Below are 21,390 nucleotides of genomic sequence, written 5' to 3' on the forward strand. Positions count from 1 at the left end.
TTTTTTGCACAAACGCAGCCCAAGTTGCTGACTTAACCATACATGTGTAGCCCAAAATCAAAGAAGCTAGCCACTAGGGTTTCAAGAACAGAACTGAAATCTGAACCATTGTCTTCCATAGGCCTGACAGTCCACTTTTATGTTTATCCAAGTTAACTGCCTGCTAAGACAAAAGCGTCAATATTCTTCAAAATAATATAACTGATTCCAGAAAACATCATTCACAATATCCAGGGCATAATCCAAAATTACTTAGGAACCAGGAAAATGTGACCCAATCTCAAGGGAAAAGATAAGCAACTGACGCCAACTCTGAGAGGACCAAGATGCTGGAATTATCAGACAAGGGCTTTAAAGTAGCTTTTGTAACTATGCTCACTGAGATAAAGAAAAATATGTTTGTGATGAATATAATCATCAATAGAACGTCAGAATAGTATAAATAAAAGCTGAGACATGAAAAACCCTTTCTATATCAAGAAGAAATAATACTAAAGAAAAGTATCACTTGCCTTCACAATTCATCATGGGCCCTGGCTCAAAGCCTTCGTTGCAGTTGCATTCAAAACTCCCAATAACATTGGTGCACGTCCCATTTCCACAGGGATTGCCAATTGAACATTCATCGGTATCTGAAAGAGAAGAATAAGAAAGTGCCACAAAATCTGGAGAAGGTTTAGTTTTATAGGAGTATGCCCATGAATATCCATCTGGCCCTCATACATGTCCCAGATCTGTGCAGGGCACACATGACTCTTGCAACCCCCCTTGGCCTTGGCTGGCTGGCCTTTATGCAGAGAACCCCGAGAGATCAAGTGTGCAATCATCTGAGCCTTCAGACAGCCGTGGCTTGCCCTAAAAAAAAACACAAACCCAGGGAGGGATGTGGTCTTCTGCCACCAGAGCAGAAGTGGAAAGTCATAAAGTAAAATGGATCTCTTTCCCAGTTAGTGGTTTTGGCAATTGTAAATCTCTAGACACATCAGAGTTTGTATATTTGGTTGAAGGCAGAGGTTGGGCAACTCTCCCCATCTTCACATAAACCAGGTCTACTGGAAAATGTAGAATGGGAGAAGAAAGAGCAGTTACTAGCTACTTATCCTGGCTTTGTAAATCCCACTGCCACCCATGGGGCCTGAGAGACCTTTTGCTGAATATAAGAAAGAAAACAGAACTTTCAAAGTGTGAAATGTGGAGTCAGCACTTACCCACACAGCGTACTCCAGTGTAATCAAGGTTGTAACCCATTGGACATTCACAGCGAAAAGACCCATCTGTGTTGATACACTGACCATTTGAACAAATGCCAGGGCTCTCAAGACATTCATTGACATCTAAAATACAGAATCACCCATGAACTCTCTTACATAAAAAGATATGCCCAAACTGTATATATCTATTCAAAAGAGGCTTAAAAATTTTAAAACATATAAACAATTCTTTTATCAGAGAAATATATAATGTATTTCACATGTTACAACATAGTCTTATGATAAATATAGTGCATATGATAACTATATAATAAATATTGTATTTGTGTATTAAATGCAATATACTATGTTATACAGTAAAATCAGCATGATTATAAAATAAATGTACAAAAATTTACTTATGTAAGACTATAAAAATAAAATATATCAAACCACACCTTCACGGGTATCATGAAGACTAGGAACAGTTCCATGGCCATAGGGACACAAATCCTGGAATGCCACTACAGAGAAAAACACAAATTACCCATTATCAAAGAGTCTCAGCTATCAGAGAACTTAACTGATTACTGATAATACATGAAATGAGGCTTACTTCTCCTCTACAAGGCTGTTTTTAGTAAGAGTCTTTCTATTTTTATAATTTATTGCAAAAGCAACGCTGAGCATATTTAGAGGTCACCTGAGCTTGTCGAGCTCCTCCCAGAGCACCACCTATGGAGGGTGTCTGCTTCTGTCTGCTTGCTTGTTTAATGTTGGTCAGCCAAAGAGCCTCTCTGCCCATTACACACAGAAGCTACCTCTGGCCTTCAGACCAGGCCAGTTCCAAGACTGCTGAACAATTGTACCCTTCAGCTGTGCTAACTAGATCTGTGAGGTTCTTGGTCTATTCCTGCAAATGGCTATTGTGCTGACTCAGCTTCTCAGAACATCACATAAGAGGCTGGGAGCCACAGCGTGGGATACAATACCCATGTGGGACTCCCGCAGCAATCTGGAATATAATTTTCATCCCCTCCTTGGATCTCTTGCCCTGCACCTCTCAAATTCATTCCTTTCAAAACAAGTAATACTAGCCTTGGTGGAAGAAATGAAATAACGTGGTAACTCCCTGCATGTACACATGTTGAATACAAAAGTTGAAAGAAGTTCCTGAGACTAGGTTGCTCACTGAACCATTAAAGTTTATAAGCGAGGGGATAATTTCATCCTCAAAATACTCATAAATTACATAGTCCAACTGGGTTCCGCCAGACAGTCCCAAACTAGTGCAAAGTGGCATTTTATGTAGTTGTTGCTCTTACCTTCATCATCTTTGGGGCACAGCTCACAGGGGTCCCCCCAGCCCTCTCCTGGCATCTTACTACAGCAGCATTTCGCCTTTGTGGTATTGAAAGCTTTGGGTACGGAGCACTTTCCATTTTCAAAGTTTGTGAAACAGAAGCTCTGGCGAGTATCTAACCAAGAAAGCAAACATCACAGATCTCCTTACTGGTCATTTTAAAAGATGGAATAATTTGTATATAACTCTGTTTCCGACAGAACATTTCTCATGGGCTGAACATGTGATGCAGATTAGATTAGCAGTTAAAAGATAGGTCTGGAAATCCTCAATTGCTGATTAACACTTGCCAGTTTAAACTGACCGCTCTGTAAAATTATATTTAATTATTTACAATATTTACAATATTTTAATAATGTGCTTAGGAAATGTGACAAATTATGCTCAATATTAAAATAATTTCCATGTCTTTTTTTCCCCCACTGTTACATTATAGCCTAACAAAATCAATCTAGGTAATTTTCAGTAAGTTACATCATATCAGAAGCAACTCCTCACCAATGTACAAAACATCTATGCCAACAACAGAATGAAAATGATGAAACAAGATAACAATTTTTCTTTTAGCATGAAGTTTTTTTAAAATGTAGAAACAGAGCCAATAATTCAAAGTGCCTTAAAAATTGTCCAGTGCTTATACATCTGAGACCTACATTTTAAACTTACAGCTGATGTATTTGCCAGAGACATATATTTTTAGTGACAAACACTGAATCATGGCTTACTGTCTAGCTTTGAAGTTTAAGGGCCAATTATGACAGAGAAGCCATTTCAAAACTTACCGAAGCATCTCCGTCCATTATCAGACAATACAAAACCAGGGGGACAGATGCACTGGAAGCCCCCAGGAGTATTGGTGCAGGAACCGAAAAGACAGATGTTGGGATCTTCATCACATTCATTTATATCTGCAGAAGAGCAGGATAATTTATTGATTGAATCAAATCAAAACATTGTTCAATATTTGAAAATAAATAATTTGTCCACACTCTAACAGTTCACTAGCCATTGGATATTTAACATGAAACAATACATTGTATATGTATACGTTTAACTTATCTTTAAAAAATAAAGTGTTACTGCCTCAAAAGTCAAAGATTACATCCAGTTTCAATCAACCATAGCCCCAGACTCCCAAGTCGGTCTCTAGCTCTCCAGACTTGACCCCTGGGGGTGTTTTTACATCCACCTGCCTACCTGACAGGACCACTTCAATGTCTCACAGGCATCGCATCCTCAGCAATGGTCCCCTTCTATGATGCCCCTCTCAGCAATCCACACTGGGGACCTGGAATCACATTTATTCCTCTCCCTGACCTTTCAACTTTCACATGCAAGCAGCATGTGGCCTGTAATTTCTATCTCCTCTCTACATTCAAACTCAACATCATTTGCCGCCTGGATTATTGCAAATCTCCCAGCTGGACTGCTGCATCTCCTTCTCTCCTCTTCACACTGCCACCAGGGCTGGTTTTCTAAAACACACACCTATTTTGAAAATCTGTGCCTGTGGAACTAGGGGAACTCAGACATGTGTTGAGAATTTTATCATTTCCACCTGACCCCAGAATGGTTCCTTAAAATATACAAGGATTCCTTACCAGCGATGTTCGGCCTTTTTTCATTGGAAGTGCTTATTTAATGGGTTATTTTAACTAAATGAATAAACATTACACAATTTCAGGCACATTAGAACATAAGCTCCATGAACTTATGTGATGTGCCTCTTATGTGATGTGTCTGTCTGTCTGGATCACTGCTGCACCCTCAGCTTAGTCTAGCACAGTGTCTGGCACATTCTACATTCTCAATTTGTATTTGCAGAATTTTAATGAGTGAGTCGCACCACATCGTTTCTAAATCAACCTGCAGTGCTCCATACTGCCTGCAGCACTGAGTGCAATCTTCTGGGCTGGCCAATCGATGCCCCTTACCACGTCTGTGCTGCCCCTCTTTTCAAAATGCCTCTCTGTTCCATTTCCTTCTTTGATAAGTAAATTTCTATCCAACACTTCAGAGACACCTCAAATGTCACCAATCCTTTGTGACAGGCTTCCTGACATGCCATCCTCTCACCACCACCATCATTATTCACAGCCTCCTACTGTGATCCCACATCCTGAACAGATCCCAGTACAGTGTCCGTCATGCTGAATTGTAAGGATATCTTTACAAAACGGGGTTTCTTACGAAATATGTCTTTTCTCTTAGGCAGTAAGTTACCTGTAGGAAAAAAACTTCCTTTTTGCGTTTCCAGCACCTAAAAGATGCTGTGTCCACTGTAATGTCCACTGAATGTCAGGATGGATTTATATGTGTGTGTGTGTGTGTGTGTGTGTGTGTGTGTGTGTGTGTGTGTGTGAGTGTACATATAGTCACATTAGAAAGCATTTCATCTAGGAAAATTGGTAGAAGAGATTCTATTGATAGGATGAAGGAAATATTCTTACAGTGAAGTAAGTCAGTTAAAAACCCATTCTTACGACATGTGAAATAGTGATGTTGTTTATCAGTGGATAAAGAAATACTCCTGAGGTTTAAAAATATGTAAGTGAATCATAGATTTTTTTCACTAAGAAAAAAGGTAGCTAAGTCTTTCTGATACAAAGAGACATATGCATTTCTATTTCCTCCTTATGGCTGACACACTGCTGCTATCCTTGCTCCATAAAGAGATGAATCACAGGGATGTTGAAGAATTGAGATTAAATATAAACAAAGAAAATGAAAGAAAGGATCTTAAACTTTTCAAGAAAGTTTTTGCTAAGATGCTTCTAGTATTATTATTATTTTTAAGTATTAAAAACACTAGACAATCTTACAAGGAACTATACAAATCAGACAAAAAAGGGACAAGATATAAACACCAAATTGGAATGACTAGGGATACCTATTATTTGTAATTATATGGTCTGAAAAGAAATTAAATTTAACTAAGTGAACTGTTTCCTTCAGTTCCATCTACATAAGTCCCTTGAGTGTGAACAGTAGAGCTACTTAGAATTTTTTTAAGAAACTGGGTAACTCAAAGGCAAAAAAACTCTTAACAATCATTTCACGTTAGAAGAACCACACTAAGATGCTGGTGCTTCTGAATTTCAACAAAACTGTTAAAAATAATTTGTACAAAAGTGAAATAAAGTAACTGTAAAAAGGTCGGTCTTCATCATGTCCACCAGGCAATTCTGGGACCCACTTTTGATGTGGTTACAGTGTTCTTGTACACTGGGAGAGTTTCCGCAGAAAAACATCTGTTCTGACAAATGGATTAATATTTTCTGTTTTGACATGTGGCCTTCCCAGGGAAAAAAATGTTTCAACAGCATTGTCAAGATTTTCTGCTTCACATTTCTAGAACTCCAGACACCTTTAATAGCTGTTTTAAAATTGGTTGCCAAAGATTACAATTTTTGTAGACACTCTTTAAATTCAGTAGAAAGTCTCTGTTGACATTTGGAAAAAAGCTTAGAATGCACTGAAAATTCTTTGACTAGTATGAGATTTCTGTTAATGAAAAATCCCACATCCTTAAATTCTTTATTCCCACCACTCCACCTTCAAATCATTTCTGATGGTTCAATAAAACAGATGTAGGCAGCTATGTGTTTAATTCCTCGGGTCAGCATGCTTACAGTGGTTTGGATTTAATATATTTCCACAGAGTCTATACCAGGTCTTATTATACTAAACAGCTCACAGACTCAAAATAAACGTTAGCCTTACCGATGCAATTCTCGCTTTTTACTTCATACCCTGGGGGACAGATGCATCTGAAGGATCCCTCCAAATTCTGACAGGTGCCAGGAGAGCAAGAGCCAGGAAGGGCAACACACTCATTAGTATCTTTAAAGAGAAACACGAAAAAAATGATTTAAAGATGAGACGATTGTTGCCAAAGGATATTAACATGAATTAAACTCAGGCTTTCTGATCTACCACGTCACTCTGGGCAAATATGCCCTTAGAGACTTTTGACATATTGAGTATTACTCATTTGGCAAGAGGCTAATTTTCCTTTGTCTACGTTTATTGAGACACGGATAGCCTGAAGCTCTATCCCAATAAAAACACTGCATACGAGTCATTCCCAACTGTTGGCTTATACCTTTTACCAAAATTTCCCATGAAATTTATCTTGGTCATGTAATCAGATGACCAAATGAAATGCAAATGTGTCCCGAAGTTGGTGTGGGGGGGAATCACATCATTATTTTACAAAACAAAACAACATAAAGACTGTTTATTATGTACATACCTATACAGTTCTTGCCATCTGGAGTAAGTTCATAGCCTTCATTACATAAACACTTGAAGGAGCCAATTTCATTAAAACACCGTCCATTTCTGCACACCTGACCAAAAAAGGAACTGCACTCATCTACATCTGTAAGCAAACAGGAGTTAGCTTTTCAGAGAGAGCTCTTAACACATATTCTGTCACAAGTTGCAACTTAAAAACATATTCATTGGTAGACATTTACAAAACCCTACATTACAATTCCTCATCAACACAGAGAAAAATGGCTCATATCATAAGGATCAGGTGACTAGTAAGGTCACACAGATCTCTCCTGTAGGCTTAAGGTGAAGCTTTCCATGCTTTCCAATTGAAATATAGTTCTCATCCTGGAGGTAAGAGGATACACGGATTTAACTGGACCAGTTTGCAGGTAACTTTACCTGGAGGTAAGCTGACTATATTCAAAGGACAAATAATGAAGCATATCAAAAATACAGAAAAATCAATTATATGTAAAACACTCTAGAATTGCTGACACGTTTTTCTGTCAATTGGAAAAAGAAGTTCTTAAGTGGTAGGTTTTCAGTTAAGCTTAGGGTTGATCCTGTTTGAGTAATTTTTGAGTTTGTTTGCAGATTATACTTTGATCAGAGCCATATTTGTATCTTTCATTCTCCCTGGCTGTACAAAGGGTCTGAGAAACTACAGACAAGAAGGTGGTTCAATAAAGTGTCTAGTTAGCTCTAAATTTTTTCACCATTGCAGAATTTTATAAAATAAAGAATGCTGAGAGGAATATATATTGGATTAAATTAGGAGGTGGGTTTGAGCTGTGATGGTTCCATTAAGGTAGAAGGCCTGAGTTACTTTCACATACCTTACAGGATAATGTGAATTAAGAGATGTTATGTAGTAAAGCACCAGTAAAGTGTCTGGCACATGGTAAATGAAATATTGTCAGTGTTTGTTGTCATATCTTTTACTATCTTCTCCAGCAACTACAGGACCCCCTCCTCCTCCTTCAGTCACTTTCAATTTTTATTTCAATCACTGTCTGTTAGAGGCAAAGGCTAAAATTCTGTGCCATGTAGAGAAGACAGTTTTATTTTCCACTGAAAGTTTACAGTTGTTCACAGAGATTAAATAGGTTTCTGAGGGCTGATTTGGAAACCTAGACACCACGCACTCTTTCTGTGGGAAAAGGCATCCCTTGCTTCAAAAGCTGACGGAAAATAAAATTTCAAAACACAACAGGGTTTTCAGTTGTAGATTGTCAGTGTTTGAATGTAAATCAAGAATGGATTTTATGAAATATGAAATAATAACACTGAAACCATAACAGGTCTAACTTTGATCCCATCTAAGGGGTAAAAATAACCCCAAACCATAAATCAGTCCCAATATATTTACTATCATCTGCTTGGCCTTTTCCCTTGAATCGATTAGTTGATTGACATAGTATTCAACCCAGCAGATTGTCTTGTGATTATTTAAGCCATGAGTGTGACTTCAGTTAACCAGAAATTAGTTAATGATATTACATATCTTTTGCACACATGCACAATTTGAATAATAAACATATTTATTCTTTGGCTTTATTCTGTGTTTCAGGATGTTGTGTAGAAATGAAAGAGAAGCAATAAAGGACTGAGTACTTACCCAGGCAATCATTATTATGAGTGAGTTCAAAGCCTGGGTAGCAGAGACAGTTATAGGATCCAACGGTGTTTTTACAAGTTCCATTTCCACATGGATGCCGCTCACATTCATCAACATCTACAAAGAAACACTGGCTCAAAGGAATTCAATTTTTTACTAGAAAAACGTAGCCTATTAAACTTTTAGATTTTTTTTAAACTACTGGCTTACTTAGATTTTCCTCATTCAATACTAAGAACCCACATTTATTTAAGGAAAGTAAATATGAGGTAGAGCTAACTCAGAAGTAGAAAATTATAGGAAAAAGTGCCACTTAATGACTTACAGGAACATATACGACTCAGAAAAGAACTGGACTAATAAGCCAGCAACTATCTCCTTAGTAAGAGGTTTTAATGAATAGGTTCGCTTGTCAATTGTAAGGAAATCAATCTTTTGAAACACTAGAACAATTTGTTCTATTAAGCATTATAAATGCTCCCCCAGAAATTTTCATATCTTAATGTGATCAGCACAACAAAGGCAAACTGTGATTTCCTAAATTTTATGAATTAGTGGAATCTAAATTGAAGAAGTCTATTAGAGTTCAATTGTTATTAGCCTTTGAAAAAATGGAATTAATATTGAAAGGTCATGGCATATAAGAGAGGAGACGCTAGACTATGAATTCCAGGATGCTGAAAAAAAAAGAGGGTATTACTGTTCCTTAGGAAGGAAGCTTTGTTTAAGAGAGGTATTACCAAGGAGTCTAGCTGACTTTCATCATGGATGAATTGTTAGGACCAAGGACAGATTTTCACCATATGAATTTCTGAACCATATATCTCAGGGGTTTTTCTTAGCAAATCATATCCTCCCTCTCAGAGAGAACAGCCAGGAGAAGCATATATAAGCAAGCAATCTCAGAAAGTTCATCCAAGTAGGGCCGCATCCTCCGTGTGTCCTTTGCACAAGTACTCCCTAGAGAATTTTTCCTAGGACCATGGGAAATGTCTGCAGGGGAACTCTTAGGAGGCACTGCAAGAATGGAGACGTTCTCCAGGTGGTCCTCATGTATGGATACGCCATAAAGGAAACTAGTTCTGCCGTTCTGCTGTACTGAAATCTGACCTTACGATTCACAAAGATAGTATCTTAAATACCAAAAGAGTAGATGCACTTTAGCTTTTTCTAAACTGAGAACATGATAATTATAAATAGCCAACTTTTAAATTTAATTTTCCTCCTTCAAGCGCAAAGTGCTTCAGTGGAGATAAGCCAGTGGCTGACATCAGCTTTAAGTAGTTAAGCTGAGTTCCAAGGTGTCCAGCCCATCTGCTTTTGAAATCTTATTAATCATCAGCTCAGCAAGTACTTACTGAACACAATTATTGCTTAACTAACTGTACTTTAGCTACTGAGGCTTTTCAAAGTTCCGCTATCTTTGCTTCTAAAAATTGTTTGTAAGAGTTAAAAAGCAAAACAAGTAGATAAATCTCATGTAGTCAATGATTCGGGTGAAAGAAGCATATGTACGTATGTGTGTGTTTATATATTCATTTCAAAACTGTCACTCTGCTACTACTCCCTTGTATTCTTGCATTCCAAAAGGCATTCTTGAGTGGGAATAGAGAGGGGTAAATGGGCAGCTGGTACCGTGGTGATCTCTAGGTAACCCTGAGTGTCCCAGAGCTCAGGTTAATAAGCATGTGAAAGTCACCTAGGGAAAAAGGCCGTAAACACTGAACTCAAGAACATATTATGGTGTGTCCTGCTTGCAATTTTTACATTGAATAAAACCATAAACAGTTTCACATAGCTCATTTTTTGTAAGACTGTTTCTGACAGAGACTTGGTAGTTACTGTGGCGAATGACCAAACTGTAATCTCTTCTGGAGTCTCAGCTCCACGTCACCCCCTGAAACTAATGTCCTCCTTCTTACCCATGCACATCGTCTGGTCCTGAGAAGCCTTAAAGCCGTTGTGGCAGATACACTGGTAACTTCCTTGTAAATCCACACACAGGCCATGACTGCAAACATTAGGAATTTCTAAACATTCGTTGCGATCTAGCACAAAAAATAAAACACATGTTATACATATCTGATCTTTATTAAGATTCCTTCATTTTTTTCCACAGGCGCTGTTTCTATAATCTGCTATTAATTATTACAGACAGTCTGAAAATGAACCATAACAACAGCTGAATCAAAATAAGCAAGGCTTTAAAAGTATCCAAACCTCTTTTCAAAAAATTTTAAATCATGCAATTTTTACATGCTGATTGGTATCTCAAGGACATTATTTTATTTTAGGTCCAATTCCAGGAAAATCCATTGAGAGACCTCTTCTTTTCCTAACAAAAGAATCTAAAAGATATGGTGAAATAGGTTCAATATGAATGAATAGATTTACTTAGAAAATCTTTCCAAATTATCTTTTTTCTCTTTTTTTAAGTGGAGTATAATTGTTTTACAGTGTTGTATTAGTTTCTGCTGTACAGCAAAGTGAATCAGCCATATGTAGACATATATCCCCTCTTCCTTGGATTTCCTTCCCATTTAGGTCACCACAGAGCATTGAGTAGAGTTCCCTGTGCTATACAGTCTGTTCTCATTACTTATCTATTTTGTACATAGTAGTGTATATATGTCGATCCCAATCTCCCAATCCATTCTATCCTCCCTTCCCCCCTTGGTCTCTATGTCTGTGCCTCTATTTCTACTTTGCAAATAGGTTCATCTGTACCATTTTCTATATTCCACATACATGTCCTAATAAAAATAACCAAGAGATCACTGAAAAACTCAAAGAGGAAATAAAAAAATACCTAGAAACAAATGACAATGAAAACACAACGACCCAAAACCTATGGGAGGCAGCAAAACCAGTTCTAAGAGAGAAGTTTATAGCAATACAATCTTACCTCAATAAACAAGAAAAATCTCAAATAAACAACCTAACCTTACACGTAAAGCAACTAGAAAAAGAAGGACAAACAAAACCCAAAGTTAGTAGAAGGAAAGAAATAATAAAGATCAAAGCAGAAATAAATGAAATAGAAATGAAGAAAACAATAGCAAAGATTAATGAAACTAAAAGCTGATTCCTTGAGAAGATAAAATGGATAAACTTTTAGCCAGACTCATTGAGAAAAAAAGGGAAAGGACTCAAATCAATAAAATTAGAAATGAAAAAGGAGAAGTTACAACTGACACAGCAGAAATACAAAGGATCATGAGAGAATACTACAAGCAACTATATGCCAATAAAATGGACAACCTGGAAGAAATGGACAAATTCTTAGAAAGGTACAACCTTCCAAGACTGAACCAGGAAGAAACAGAAAATATGAACAGACCAATCACAAGCACTGAAATTGAAACTGTGATTAAAAATCTTCCAACAGGGCTTCCCTGGTGGTGCAGTGGTTGAGAGTCCGCCTGCCAATGCAGGGGACACAGGTTCATGCCCCAGTCTGGGAAGATCCCACATGCCGTGGAGTGGCTGGGCCTGTGAGCCATGGCCACTGAGCCTGCGCGTCTGGAGCCTGTGCTTCGCAATGGGAGAGGCCACAACAGTGAGAGGCCCGCATACCACACACACACAAAAAATCTTCCAACAAACAAAAGTCCAGGACCAGATGGCTTCACAGGCAGATTCTATCAAACATTTAGAGAAGAGTTAACACCTATCCTTCTCAAACTCTTCCAAAAAATTGCAGAGGGAGGAACAAACCCCATCTCATTCTACAAGGCCACCATCATCCTGATACCAAAACCAGACAAAGAAAATACCTTTTTTGATAGGAAAGCATGGACAGTTTTTCAGTGCAGGAAGTGTAAAGAACATTGTGCTCAGTGTCAAAGAACAAGTCATTCTCTTTCTTACCTACACAGGCTCCGTTGGGTGAAAGTTTGAAACCTGCAGCGCACTCACAGCGGTAGCTGCCGGGACTGTTGATGCAGTCGGCATTTCGCTGGCAGAGGTTATCACCGTTGCTGCACTCATCAATATCTGAAAGAGCAACAATTCCATTTTTAAAACTTCATTATTGCATCAGTATTATATTCACTTAACCAATTTGGTGATCAACTCCCAAATGCTATAGAAGAAACAGTAAAAATCAGAAAACTGTCTAAAAACCAGTTATGTCTGCCAAACTTTTTTGGATAAGGTCACACATCATTCAGATTACCTTCACAGACCAGGAGCAGGTCATTGTAGCTGAATCCCGTAGGGCATTCACAACGGAAACTGCCAATCTGGTTAATACACACACCGTTTGCACAAATGCCTGGAATCTCTTTACATTCATCAATGTCTGCAATTGAACAGATGTGATCAAATATACAGGGTTCTGCTTAATGTATTCACCATAAAACCTTGAATAATACTATGTGTACACTGGAGTGAAAACACACAGTGTCACAAAAATCAATTCTATACAAGTATGAATGATTTTGTGGTTTATGAAAGCATACAGACCATAAGATATTATCTCCTTTGAACAGTGATGAAAAAAAATGAAGCAGCTGATCAAATATACCAAGTGATATTAGTGTCAATATAGCAAATGAATTTCCTAGGGAATCAAGCTTCCTCTTAAGTTACATGTCAGGCTCCCCAGATTGCTATCAGCCATCTGATAAAGCCAGCTATGTTTTTTTAATTTTATGTCCTTTGTTATACATGAATTGATAATGGACATTTAAAATTATATTGTTTATTTAATCTTTGCAGGAGAAAAGTAGATTGTGCAACAGAAAGTACATTCAGGAGGAAGTGATTTATATAATTAATAATTCTGCAAATTCATAAGTAGATTGGGAGAAAGGAATAATGTAAAAATACACCCAAAACTTAAACGTATACTTATGAAAAAACAGATGGTAAAGGTTAAAATAAAGTGGATTATTTAGAGTCATGTAATACAATATTCATGAAGAGGAAAACTAAAGTTTCAGCTTGATATGTACGAAATCTTGAGATAGTCACATAACTATCATGACTCAATCACCAGACTACATTGATGGACTAATCCCACTGTTAAAACTTGGTTAGAGGCTCTAAACATGTTATTTCTTTCTTGTCTAACTATATTAGATCCAAATACAGATTATTATTTTTTATGGTACTTTAAAAACACTGAACAAATTTTTACAAAATGCTACATGTATTAAAATAAACATAATTTAGTAAAAACTCACCAACAGCTTTTCCAGTGTGAATGTCAAAGGTGAATCCAGGAATATTTCCACATATAGTTTTAAAGTCAGCTTTAAAATATAAACAAAGCAAATGCACTCTTAAAATTCTCAAACTCCTTCAAAATAACATTTTACATAGTATTACTTTTACTGACAGATGTATTTTATACTATTCACAATGAGACATTTTAATTTCAATTATATTTATTTGATAACAATGCCAGCTTCTGCAAGAAGTGAATCTAAGCACACTTTATCATTATTATTATTGCTATTCTTATTATTATCATCATTAACTTTTTACTGCTCTGATATTAGAAGTAAATCATTATGAGATTCAAAACATCTACTTTAGGCATTTAAATTGTTTGTATTTGGATATGGAGGGCTTTAAAAATGACCCGATTTACATAGATTGAAAAACCAGGTTAGTGTACCAATTTAAAAAGGAATTAGAATTGCACAAAGGCATAGGCATGCAAAAATAATTCTGTAGTGGTGAAACATGTTAACAATGAGTAATGAATGAGACATGAATTATGTCTTTTTTTAATATAAATGTCTATTTGTTGGAATGTGAAATTTGAGGCATCAAAAACAATGCATCGTGGAATAAAACAGAGACTATGAGAGTCACTCCACATAATTCACCAAACTAACAGTCTAATTTTTAAGAAGCATATTTTTTCTAATGCCCACTGCTACACACATGAATAAACCTCTTGAAAACAGTATCAAGTAAACACATACTGCAGACTATATGCCAAGTGCTATCTGGGGAGGGACTTTGTCTGTTTCATCCACCAATATTCACCAAGCATCCAGAACATATAGAAAGGCACATCACAGATGCTCAATTTAATGGCTTCTAACTGCATGGCAATATGCGAACTGTAATTTGTATACATCATCTCATTTAATCATCACTATAAGGGGCTTCCCTGGTGGTGCAGTGGTTAAGACTCCATGCTCCCAGTGCGGGGGGCCTGGGTTCAATCCCTGGTCAGGGAGCTAGATCCCATACGCATGCAGCAACTAACAGTTGGCATGCCACAACTAAGGAGCCTGTGAGCTCCAACTAAGGAGCCCACCTGTTGCAACTAAGACCCAGCACAACCAAAAATAAATAAATAAACGATGGTCCTTATAACCATATCAATTAGTCACTGTCACCACTGATTTATTATCCTTATTTAGCATACGAGGAATCAGTTTCAGAAAGGATAAATAATCATGGCAGAGCTGTGATTTAAATACAGACCAGTCTATCAGACCTAAGCCCTTTACTTCCTCTCACCTAAAAAAGTAATATTTTATTCCCCAAACCAATGATTTTCAATTTCTAACTGGTGAAGTTTTCAAATTACAGAATTATAAAAATGTTCCTATTTGTTTTTTTTGGAATAAAACTAGGGCAAGATAGAGCTAAGAAAATCCACTTGTGCCAAAGCAATCTTAACACATTTTGACTGGAGATGTATTACAGCCACAGGCATTAGTTTCTGCAAAAATCCCCCAGTCAATAATGTATTAAGAAAGAAGGACAGAGCTGGAGGTATTAAGATCCCTGATTTCAAACTATACTACAAAGCTACAGTCATCAAAACAGTATGGTGCTGGGCTTCCCTGGTGGCGCAGTGGTTGAGAGTCCGCCTGCCAATGCAAGGGGCATGGGTTCATGCTCCAGTCTGGGAGGATCCCATGTGCCGCAGAGCGGCTGGGCCCGTGAGCCATGGCCACTGAGCCTGCGTGTCCGGAGCCTGTACTCCGCAATGGGAGAGGCCACAGCAGTGAGAGGCCTGCATACGGCAAAAAAAAAAAAGTATGGTGCTGGTACGAAAACAAACACATAAATCAATGGAACAGAATAGAGAGTCCAGAAGTAAACCCACACTTATGTGATCACTTAATTTATGACACAGGAGCCCAGATTATACAGTGGGGAAAACACAGTCTCTTCAATAAATGGTGCTGGGAAAACTGTATGGACACTTGCAAAAGGAAAACTGTATAGACACTTGCAAAAGGCCACTTTCTTACACCATATAAAAAAAATAAACTCAGAATAGATTAGAGACTTAAATGTAAGACTGGAAACCATAAACTCCTAGTAGAAAACATAAGCAGTGTGCTCTTTGACACTGGTCTTAGCAATATTTTTTTGAATCTGTCTCCTCAGGCAAGGGAAAGAAAAGCCCTCAGGCAAGGGAAAGAAAAGCAAAAATAAACAAATGGGACTACATCAAACGAAAAACCTTTTGCACAGTGAAGGAAATCATCTACAAAATGAAAAGGCAGTCTACTGAATGGGAGAAGATATTTGCAAATGATATATCCAATAAGGGGTTAATATTGAAATATACAAAGAATGGTCACAACTCAATATAAAAAATACAAACAATCTAGTTAAAAATGGGCAGAGGACTTGAACAGACATTTTTCCAAGGAAGACATACAGATGGCCAACAGACACAAGAAAAGATGCTCTATGTCAGTGATCATCAGAGGAAGGCAAGGCAAAACCACAATGAGATATCACCTCACACCTGTCAGAATGGCTATTATCAAAAAGACTACAAATAGGGCTTCCCTGGTGGCACAGTGGTTGAGAGTCTGCCTGCCGATGCAGGGGACACGGGTTTGTGCCCCGGTCCGGGAGGATCCCACATGCCGCGGAGCGGCTGGGCCCGTGAGCCATGGCCGCTGAGCCTGCGCATCCGGAGCCTGTGCTCCACAACGGGAGAGGCCACAACAGTGAGAGGCCCACGTACCGCAAAAAAAAAAAGACCACAAATAACAAGTGCTGGTGAGGATGAGGAGAAAAGGGAACACTTGTGTACTGTTGGTGGGAATGTAAATTAGTGCAGCCACTATGGAAAACAGTATGGAGGTTTCTCAAAAAATTAAAAATAAAACTGCCATACAATTCAGCAATTCCACCCCTGAGTATTTATGGGAAGAAAACAAAACACTAACTCAAAAAGATATATACATTTTTATGTTCTCTGCAGCATTATTTACAATAGCCAAGATATGGAAGCAACCTAAGTATCCACTGATGGATGAAGTGATAAACAAGATGTGATATACTGTATGTATATATATACACATATATATACACAATGGAATATTACTCAGCCATAATAATGAATGAAATCTTGCCACTTTCAACAACATAGATGAATCTAGAGGGCATTTTGCTAAGTGAAATAAGTTAGACCAAGAAAGACAAGCTATGTATGACTTCACTTATATGTGGAATCTAAAAAACAAAACAAACGAACGAAACAAAACAGAAACAGAATCATAGTTATAAAGAAAAACTGGCGGTCACCAGAGGGGAAGGGAGTTGGGGGTTGGGCAAAATAGATGTGAGGGATTAAGAGGGCCAGATTTCCAGCTATAAAATAGATAAGTCACAGGAAAGTAATGTATCCATAAGGAATGGTCAATAAAATTGCAATAACTTTGTATGGGGACATATGGTTACTAGACTTATTGTGGAGATCAATCCGTAATGTATATAAATGTCAAATCACTATGTTGTAATCCTGAAAATAATATTGTATATTAATTATACTTCAATTAAAAAAAAGAAAAAAAAGAAAATTCATTTGCCCACTGAATTTAAGCCACTGAGAAAGGCCCCATATGTCATTTTTCACCATGCCTCTCCTTAATTTCATCATGTTAAATGAAACATTTTAATAAATATACCCTAAGTAATACTGTATTTGGTAACAAATGCATAACCATTGTTTCCTATTTGTCCTATTGGTTCATCTCTTAGTATCTACAACTATTAAGAGTGATCCCTTCTCAGGTCATAAAGGAACCTGAGTGGGCAACAATTTTAAGACAATTTTTTTGCTCTTGTCTCTATTATCGTTCAGTTTTTCTTTCAAAAGAATCTGTGCTTGGAGAAAAATTTTACTGTGTAAAGACCAGTTCTCTTTTCTGCCTAAAAATTTCAGGTAAGTTTGAGGGAAATGATGCATAAGGAAAACTTTGACACTACATTGCTTTTATGTTAAGTTTGCTCATCAAATTCATTTTTTGCATATTTTCCAAGGTCGAACTAAAAAGATACTCACTGAGCTTGCTGGACTTTATAAATGACCACAAATTTTTAAATCAAAATGACACCTTCTAAATATAGCACAATGACACACAATAGTTTCTCAATAAATACTTGTTTATGAATAAAAGAATAAGTAAGCAGCACGTTTTAAGATAATGAGTTTAAATGGGCTAGCGTTATAAATTTTAATTTCAGCAATGCGGCTTATTTTCAGGATCCAGACTCCTACTCAACAGACATCTCAGGAATTAGTGTTTGAATCCCAAAGAGGGCTGCTTCAGAAACCGAGCCATATGAGCTCTTGGATATTTTCAGAACGGAGTGTGTCTGCTTTCCGTACTTTTAGTACTTTTTGCTTTTCCTCTACTGTTACATGTATACCTGTGTCACTGACTCGGCCTTCAGCAGAAGCAGGAGCTGTGTGCTTACCCGTTCCTGGCGTTGGGCATGGTTCACAAGGTTTGTTCCAGGCTTTGCCCACATTGTATGTGCAGCAGCACATCCTCTTTGTCACATTAAAAGGCAACTCATTCTCACAAGTGGTTCCATTATAGCTTCGGTAGCAGAAGCTTTTTCTCATGTCTACATAGAGAAAAACAAGTAAGCCAACCAATCCTATCAGCAAGCAGCTAATAGCAAACCCCACACACCTGGACACACCAAACTTCCTCGATTAACTCTGAAAATTTTCACGGTCATTTGGAGGTATCTTAAAATAATTCCTTAGGCTGAACACAAATCATTTTTTAGATAAGCATCTTTCCTGTTTTTAAATAAGGGGTTTCATTTACAATTTTCTTGGGGGGACAAAGTTAATAGATACTTCTCTATTCAAATGCATTTATTTAATTTAAAAAGGATTACATGTTAAATTTTAAATGTTCTCTTATTCATAAAATAATGTTCACTTTACATGAATGGAAAATAAAAATTATTCAAGAATATATATTTACAATATTTGATGAAATTTTCCACCTGACTCATGCTTTGTAACATGCAACTATGTAGCCAAAGTTCAAAAATATGGTACAGACCCAGAAGTTTATAAGACTTTGAAATACTTCACTATTCATAAAGATTTAACTTCCAAACTTTCTGAATAATAATTCTGAGATGTAAGTATCTGGGAGATAACTGTTGGCCAGGAAGCCAGCAACTGTGACCTAATCAATCTCAGAGACCTTTACCTACCCATACAGTTGTGGCCTCCATTGACCTGCATGTATTCAGGTGGGCAAATGCAGGTGTAATTTCCCAGGGTGTTGTAGCAAGTCCCAGGTCCACACACACCAGGATGTGCAAAACACTCATCAATATCTAGAGGATGCAAGAATGTCCATTAATTAGTAAATATTTTCCCCATGAATTTATATCACTTAAACTACTGAACAAAGCATATGGTTGATTCCCCAAATTCATGTTTTTATAGAATTTATCTTATTTTTATAAAATTTAGAATTTAAAGCAATTACATAGGAAATGCCCCCAAATATGCATTTACATGATATAAAACATGTCCTTCTTCTGAAGAATAAAAACCTAACATTCAAAAATAAAGATGATCAAAATAAACTATTCCAAAGTGGCAAAAAATAACTTAAATGGCACCTATACTTTTTAATTGAAATTTCATATTCGTCAAATGGAATTGCTTTAAAGCTACTTTCCTCTTATGTCGTTGAAAACCAAATATTAGTGTCAACTTTAAACTGAATGCAGTTAGAAAAGCCTTTTTCTTTAAAATTAAAAAGGCTTTCCTTTCAAATTAGCACCCATTCAGAGATTCTAGAAGTAGCACAGCTGCTGGGTAATTCTCCTTATTAAATCATATTTCTTCCAGATGCATTTATCTAACATGTTCCAAAAGAAAGGTTATAATGGAAACAATTACATTACATGTTTAAGGTTCATTTTTTAGAAGCATTCATTCATTCATTCCATAAATAAATACTGAGATTCTACTGTAAGCTAGAACTTGTAGCTATAAAGATGAAATAGATGTGGATCTTGCTTCAAGAAGCTCCCAGTCTAGTGGGGAGACAGACCTCTGAAAGGATGATTACACCGCCATGTGAGAAGTTGGGGATGGAACCAAGAAAGGCATCTGCATAACCTTTGAACTGCTTCATACTATGTTGTCCAACATTTAAAAGTTACTGAAAATATTAGCCTAATGGTTGCATTTCAAACTTACCTATTTTTCTATATAAAATACAACTTATTGGTATTTGAGCTAATAACTTATTTTGATACTGAATGTTTTCATATTATTCCAGCTTCCCCCACTTATTACCAACCCATTTACTCAGAGAAAAATAATGGTAAATTGTGGCAAATAATCTGTAAATTAATTTATCTATCATCATACAACTTAGCAGCACTGATAGGAAAAGAAAAAAGCTATGAACCAGTCTCAACATATCCTTTGATAAAATTTGAAGATGGACCCTTTTTCTCCAGGCCTGACCAGTAATTTTGTTTTAAATAGCACTAATAATTTTTAGGTATAAATTTATCTCACCTTCACAGATGCGGGTTTCCTCACTGAGGTAGTAGCCTTGAGGGCACTCACATTGGAAGCTCCCGAAAGTGTTGATACAGTTTCCACCCTGGCAGAGACCTGGTAGCTCCTGGCATTCATCAATATCTGCAAAAGGGGAGACAGCTCAGATACCATCATGAAAGATAAGAGTTACTATGAGAGCTTTCAAATGTGTGATACTGTAAGACCTGCAGACTTCCACACATCCACGTGAATGCACACTTAGATGAGAGGTTTATTCTGACCATGAATTTTCTTGGCTTTGTCATGGAACTTTGCTATAATCTGAGAAGAGTAATTACAGCAAGCTGAGGATGATTAAAGTTGGGGATAATTATAAAAAGAGTTTCTCTGCAGAACAATCACACATCAGGTCACTGCAATGGGTCAAATCTTTCTGATTTACAAATGGTTATTCATCAGACTGGTAATTGTCCATCTGTAATTTTGCAAAATAATCTTGTTGGGACTGTTCCACACTAACTTTTCTACCAGATTTGCTCTAAAGTAAATTCTTTACCTTGTTTAAATCTGGTGACAATTAGAGATATGCTCACCTTCTAAGATGATTGTGATGGGGTTAGGTCTGAAGCCTTCACCTCCAGGACACAAAGTGTAATATTCAGCTGCAAAACAATGGAAAAAAAGAAATTTGATACCTGTGTGCAAGAGGCTGACAGTGAATTAGCACTTAACAACTGCCAGGCTCAAAGCGCATATCCTAAGGGGTGTATCTATATTTTCCTTAGTGCCTTTTCAAATACATTATCTTTAAAAAGTACATTACATTTTACTTGGAATAAGATGATTACTTCATAAATTATATACAAAGTAGAATAACAAAACCCATTTGCTTTTAATTAAAGAAAAAGGTTATTTTCAGATAATTTATATCACAACCCTTCTGGCTAGTAAATAAAAACTAAAAGACTCAACAATTCAAAAGTTTCACCTATGTTCATATCAGGACATACATTTCAATTTAAGACATAATATGACTGGACTTGAGGAATACAACTCACCTATGAACCTGAACTAAAACAACTGTGGAAAAGAACCAGGAATGGTCTTTATCTGTGACACCAGGGAGAACTGATATTATCATCATTCATATTGGATTGTGGTT

The 21,390-nt window shown here is 37.0% G+C and overlaps 1 protein-coding gene across 2 annotated transcripts in view; it reads right to left on the bottom strand.

Moving 5' to 3' along the window:
• The window catches only part of FBN2 (fibrillin 2), a 285,484-nt gene that overhangs the window by 24,617 nt on the left and 239,477 nt on the right, over nt 1-21,390 (bottom strand). For both annotated transcript variants that reach the window (XM_067731631.1, XM_067731630.1), the window contains 16 exons: nt 20,822-20,890; nt 20,244-20,369; nt 18,914-19,039; nt 18,152-18,304; nt 13,642-13,710; nt 12,630-12,755; nt 12,323-12,448; nt 10,375-10,500; nt 8,453-8,569; nt 6,809-6,937; nt 6,277-6,396; nt 3,336-3,461; nt 2,516-2,668; nt 1,649-1,714; nt 1,209-1,334; nt 513-632 (listed from right to left, as the gene is read on the bottom strand). In XM_067731631.1, the coding sequence (XP_067587732.1) occupies nt 513-632; nt 1,209-1,334; nt 1,649-1,714; nt 2,516-2,668; nt 3,336-3,461; nt 6,277-6,396; nt 6,809-6,937; nt 8,453-8,569; nt 10,375-10,500; nt 12,323-12,448; nt 12,630-12,755; nt 13,642-13,710; nt 18,152-18,304; nt 18,914-19,039; nt 20,244-20,369; nt 20,822-20,890 (1,878 nt within the window). The remainder of the gene's footprint in view (nt 1-512; nt 633-1,208; nt 1,335-1,648; nt 1,715-2,515; nt 2,669-3,335; nt 3,462-6,276; nt 6,397-6,808; nt 6,938-8,452; nt 8,570-10,374; nt 10,501-12,322; nt 12,449-12,629; nt 12,756-13,641; nt 13,711-18,151; nt 18,305-18,913; nt 19,040-20,243; nt 20,370-20,821; nt 20,891-21,390) is intronic.

Source organism: Pseudorca crassidens, chromosome 3, assembly GCF_039906515.1.
Source record: "Pseudorca crassidens isolate mPseCra1 chromosome 3, mPseCra1.hap1, whole genome shotgun sequence".
Taxonomy (NCBI): Eukaryota; Metazoa; Chordata; class Mammalia; order Artiodactyla; family Delphinidae; genus Pseudorca; species Pseudorca crassidens.